Source organism: Lactuca sativa, chromosome 1 (assembly GCF_002870075.4).
Source record: "Lactuca sativa cultivar Salinas chromosome 1, Lsat_Salinas_v11, whole genome shotgun sequence".
In the NCBI taxonomy this organism is placed as follows: domain Eukaryota; kingdom Viridiplantae; phylum Streptophyta; class Magnoliopsida; order Asterales; family Asteraceae; genus Lactuca; species Lactuca sativa.
In genome coordinates, this window is record NC_056623.2 from 90,481,060 (window position 1) to 90,487,358 (window position 6,299).

Consider the following 6,299-nt stretch of genomic DNA (forward strand, 5'->3'; position numbering starts at 1 on the left):
TCTAAATTTTATAAATATTTGATACCTTCAAATACCAATTTTATTATGATAGATTCTATTTATTTTCAAAAAATTATGTGAAATTACTTGATACTAATAAATTACACATACCCAACCAACTCTAGCTTGTAGACCTTGATACACATTTCTTATATAAACACACCATATCCCCATCAAATGAACATCCAACTCATCAAAATTCTCCATCTAAGGAAAATGGTGTCATCTAAAGAGAAAAATTCCATTTACGATATCAGAATCTCAACAGTTGCCCCTGCAGATATATCCACAAAATATGGGTTTCAGGAGCTAAGTGCCATAGACCTAGCCATGAAGCTTCACTACATACGATTCATCTACTACTTCAGAATACCAGCATTCGATGGTTTCACCATCATTAAAATTAAGGAAACAATGTGTGATTGGTTAAACTATGCATCTATCCCATGTGGTCGATTTAGGAGAACAGATTCGGGTCAACCTATCCTCAAATGCAATGCTGCTGGGGTGCGTATCATCGAGGCTAGTTGTTATTTGAGCCTCGATGAATGGCTTGAATCTAAAGATGATTCAAGACATAAGCTTCTTGTTCCTAGCAACATTATTGGCCCTGAATTGTCATATTCTCCATTGGTTATGATACAGGTTTGCTTGCTAATCATGCTTTTTTATTTGTCTTCCGTATATTATGCTTTACGTACATGTACCAAATAAATCTGGCCGTGCTAAAACCAATAAAAATAATAATGTTTCCAATATATATATTTTTAGAAAGTTTTTAGTAACATTTCCCTATATATTTATACAAAAAGTTGATGTATCATTTGAACCATTTTTTTTCTTCCTCATTTTGGAAGGAAAGTAAAGATTACAGACTACCATCTCCATATTGTTGAGTAATATAATTTGTATCACATATATATATATATATATATATATATATATATGGTAAAGTGAATATACCTAACAACCTTATATAAGTTTAGGTACCTAACCTCATCAAACTACGTCATTTTGCATTAAATTTTCATTGCAATCATCCAAGGTTCTTAAACTTCATCTCTAAACTTGATTTAGTTCAAAAAATTATGGAAATTCATCATTATATTTTTCCTACATCCTTTCATTTGTAGCGGTAGGATATGAAGCCCATCAGGTGGTATTCGATAGAAAGACGTGATGTAAAACAAAGATATTGTTGAAAGTCTAAAGATTTTGAAAGTAATCAAGTTATGAGGTTGAAGTTTAAGAACCTTAGACAATTACAATGTAAATGTAATACAAACCGATATAGTATTATGGAGTTAGGTACCTAAGCTTATATAAGGTTGTTAGGTATATTCACTTTACCCATATATATATATATATATATATATATATATATATATATATATATATATATATATATATATATATATATATATATATTCGAATCACTTATGTTGCATGATCTCCAGCAATAATGAGATAAACACACGCAATATTAACCTTTATGTTAGGTTTATACCACTTTAGTGTCTTATTCTTGTCAAAATCAATAATTTTATGTCGACACATTTCATTTTTCTTAGTGAATTTTAATTCAGGTCAAATATAGTTAGCATATGAAATATAGTAACTAAATAGTTGGTATGTGAGATGCAATAACGAAATAAGTACTATGGGTATTAATATAGTATAATATCTTTAAAGAAGATAAAAAGAGACGAATCTTGTTGATATACTTTAGTGTAATGAATATATTTACAAACGAGTGAGTATTTTACTAGAATGAAATTATTACAAGTTTAACTAGACATTATAGAAAAAATGTTATCTTCTAGGCTCTATTTTTCTCAAAACAAATAGTTGTACAAAACTGTAACTAAACCAATAATTCAATAAAAGGATTTAGGCAAATCGAATTTATATTCTTACGGCAGAGGGTAAATAACTAAAGTTATAAACTGATTTTACACAAACTGTCATTGTTATTCAGCAATTGTCATCTTTATTTTGTATGACAGAGAGTAGCATGTTCATTTTAGGTATAATAGTTTCTTAATTCTTTTAAATGTGTTTTAAAATGAATAATAATTATTGTAATAACATAAAACTATACAAGTTACCTACATAATCGACATATATACTTTATATTTCTAATGTGCAGTTAACCAAATTTAAATGTGGGGCTACATCGGTTGGTATGGGTTGGTCTCATGTACTTGGTGATGTTTTTTCTGCAATTGGCTTTATTAGACTATGGACTCAAGTCATTGCGGGCCATTACCCGGACCAACCAATTATCATGGCCCAACCAATCATCATGACCCAACCACAAAATGAAGTAATCAATATCCGAAGCCCAAACCCAAACCCAAACCCAATCTCAGAGTTACTTTCCGTAAAAAGGGTTGGCCCAGTTGGAGACCTTTGGTCTACTTCAAGTAATTCAAAAATGGAAACATTTTCCATTTATATTTCGATGAACGAGTTGGCTCGGTTTCAAACAAAGATATGTCAAGACAAAGCTGGTCTACAAATTCCTGAATTTGAATGTATATGTGTTATGATTTGGCATTGTTTGGGAAAAATTAGACAGGGATTGGGACCACAAGTTGTGACGGTATGTGAAAGTGATTTGAGAAACCAAACAAAAGGAATTATTACAAATAAAAACCAAACAATTAATGTGATCAAGTTAGATATCCCTATAGTTGAATGCACCCTGATGCAACTAGGGTCGTTGATGATGAATCGAGTTGTTGATGAGCGAAATAAGATTGAAGAAGCAATGAAGATCGATGACATGCTTTCAGATTTTCTCATGTATGGAGTGAATTTGACTTTCATCAATTTGAGTGATGTCTTGTTTTATGACATTGAAGTAAGAGGACAAAAACCAGTTTATGTAAACTGTTTTATGGATAATATCGATGATAAAGGTGTTGTGTTGATTCTTCCAACTCCAAAAGGGTGTTCCGATGGAAGGATAGTAAGCATAACGTTGCAAGAGAATGAGATGGTTAATCTAAAAAAGGCACTTAAAAACGATTGGTGTATTTCATAAATCCATCTAAGGTCATATGATTACTTCCAAAAGTATGTCTAGAGGTAGCATTTATTCTTTTTTTTTTAAATGTAATTTTGCTTAAAGTGTATGTGTGCTATATGTTATTGAATAATATGTAATATTGAGTGCATCAAAGAAGGGTAACAAAAGTATAATGCTACATCTACACTTCCCTGGATTTATTTATTATAATATATGACACGGAGAACATAATCCAGAATTAAATGCGAAAATGTTGGGAAAAATTCATTGAAAAGTAAATATGATTTGGTAAACCCATTTCATTTGATCGATATGTATTTTGAATGACTATAAAAAAAAGTTGAACATACGTATTATACAACATTAGTTGGTTCAATCTATACAACTTTCTAGTAATCTTGAAGTTGTATGTTCAACTTTATGGTTGTGTAATGATAGGTTCTAGAACCATCAAAATAAGGTACAACGTATAACAATAAGGCTTATATCATTTCATGACACTTCTTAGGCAACTTTTCTACATTACAATACAAAGGAGATATAAGAATATCTCATTGAGAAAAAAAGAATTCACATAAATCTGAAATGACCATGAAGACTCAAACATCAAAATCCTTCGTATAAGACGATGTTGATGCGACATAGGTGCCTATTATATATGAGTGATGATTTGTACACAACAACTTCTTTTTCCATACACAATAATTTATGTTTTAAAATGTTGTATTATACAACTCTCTAAAATATAAGTTATTGTGTATAGAGAAAAACGGTTTTATAGAAATCACTTTTCATTACATTTCCATAAGTTCCAAAAATAAACTTTACACTCTATTACTTGTAATTTTCTTTGCATGGAATATACAAAGCTAAATATCCGTGCTAAAACTGCAACAACTTTTTTGGGGAAAATACGCTATGGATAACCAAAGAACATTTCGATGAAAATTTTGAAATATTAAACAAAGAAAAATTTATGTGCACAATGTTTAATTGGTTACTATATAATTGACAAAGTAAAAATATTAAAAAAAGATAAAACTGATATTTTAAATAAAGTATTAAAAACTAAAAAAATAAAAATAAAAAAATAAAAATAAAAATAAAAAAATAAAGTATAAACATCATAATTAAAAACGCAATTCAACCTTCTTGCATAAAACAATCTAAAATATAGTAAAAAACTTTCTAACAATTTTTTAAATTGTTTAATTTAATTAAGTTATTTATTTATTTATTTATTTTTAATTGATAGAACATTAAAATTAAAACGGATCTTAAATGAACATCACCTACACCCATTATGTGGACTCCACACACGTAAATAAAAAACACTATTAAAGATTCACTCATCAAGAAGCCTGAATTTAAAATATAACTAAAAACAAACATATTTATACATATCTAATTTGAATTTAACTTACTTTTATATATTTGGTCTTTACAATTTTACAAACTCTTTTTATTAGAAAAAAATATTATTATTATTTAATTGATAGTTCTTATAGCTCTTTTTAGCACATATTTCACATGTTTTTTTAGGATACAAAAAATAACCGAAAATTTTGAACTTTACAAAACTGATCACCTAGTCTGAAGTGAAACAGAATGTTTCGGACCCCAAGATTTGATGGTACACACATGTTTATGTGACCCTTTATTTAAAGGATATCTAAAATATGGTATCCGTCACATCCTGAAATAACATTTCACTCTATGAAAATATTCATATTTAACTGGGAACCATATATGGAATGTTTAAGTACGACTTAGTGAGTGGATGAAATCTATGTAGTCAATGTTTATTTGTTCATTCCACCTATGGTACAAGTGAGTCTTGGGCCCTTCAATGATTCAACATTAACAATAAAAGTATGGACATACTCAAAATGGACTCATATTGGATCAATTATGCAATTATGCAGTCTGCTTTTGATATTGGATCAATTGTAGCAACCCTTTTCAATACTCAGAATTTAGAATATGGTCTAACCAATGATGGGGCCAATTACCCATCTTAAGGGAGGCCAATATGGTAAGATTGAGATCATGTTACAATGCGTTCATTTATGCAAATACACATCCATATCAATATCCTACTATCCTAATGTTTTTTTGGGTATCTTGGAATTGCATACATGGATACTAACCATTTTACACCGGTACTTGGTCAACACACTAATTTTATGATACCACATATACTTTTTAAACTCTCTAGTTCCGCATCTACATAATATTATAGAAAATCAACTATTAGATGGAGGAAGGGGCCGATCTTATCCCAGACAATAGATTAAGATTGACAATGACGCATGTATCCAAGGTACCACCATAGGAAGTTAGAACTGAGGTTGGGTTGAAGTCTTAATTGTTAATACATGAAAATTAAACCTCTAGCAATCCAAACCAATCAACATCCAAAGTCAGCTAGTGTCCGAGGTGAGAAGGTGCTTCAAAGCTCATGATGAATCCGAGATAATGGTGATCCGAAGTTAATGTCTGTACATGCATTTAATGCATTTTGTATTTACTTTGATGTAACAGTTCATAGGACTAAAACGTGTGTACCTTTGAAGTGTCAGTTTGTCAAACATTGAGCTTTATCCATTCCTTAGAATGTTTTAATGGTTTGTACTATGTTCCTCTTTCACTATTTAAGGAGTAAATGTTTAATCAGTTTAGATCTAAGTATCAATCCAAGAATATCAATTATTCTCTTCACATCATTTTCAACTTTCTTTCAAGTCAAAGTTCTTTCTTAACATTCTTCTTGTTCTTAAATTATGTACTCAAGGTTACTTCATTTATTACTTGAATACTTTGTTGATTTATTATCTATCTTCGTGTCTCGACTAGTTTACCAGACTTGACTGGACTAATATATTAGAAGCAGACATTGATCTTAAAAGTGTTAATTTCTAGTTTGGGTTTTCAAACATTGTCCACTCATATATATTGTTCTCTCAATTGGTATCATAGCTTGAGTGGTTGTCTTTTGAATCCATAAGAACATATTATAGTTGATCTGAGATTACATTGGAATCTTAATCATTCCCGTGTTTAGGATAAAAGTTCTTCTATATACCACTTCTGCTCTAATACTCTTAACTTCAATGGCTGCTCCTAATCAATCTCAAAAAATTTATTCAATGTAAATAACAAATAGCATGGGTTGACCTACTCGTGCCACATTGCTAGTTGTTGAAGAGTATGATCACTGGAAAGTTAGAATGGAAATATTTTTACTTGGTAAGGAAAAAGGTGA

At 29.9% G+C, this 6,299-nt stretch overlaps 1 protein-coding gene across 1 annotated transcript; it reads left to right on the plus strand.

Moving 5' to 3' along the window:
• Positions 1-202: 202 nt before the first annotated feature.
• LOC111915866 (protein ECERIFERUM 26-like) lies at positions 203-3,196 on the plus strand. The gene is made up of 2 exons (XM_023911496.3): positions 203-645; positions 2,150-3,196. Exons 1-2 carry the CDS (start codon positions 217-219, stop codon positions 3,047-3,049), a joined length of 1,329 nt encoding a protein of 442 aa, XP_023767264.1. The 5' UTR covers positions 203-216; the 3' UTR covers positions 3,050-3,196.
• The last annotated feature ends 3,103 nt before the right edge of the window (positions 3,197-6,299 follow it).

Excerpts from the sequence above, each read along its gene's own strand:
- LOC111915866 (XM_023911496.3), top strand. The coding sequence starts at position 217 with ATGGTGTCATCTAAAGAGAAAAATTCCATTTACGATATCAGAATCTCA. Across the intron at positions 646-2,149 it reads CTCCATTGGTTATGATACAG|TTAACCAAATTTAAATGTGG; the intron begins GTTTGCTTGCTA and ends TCTAATGTGCAG.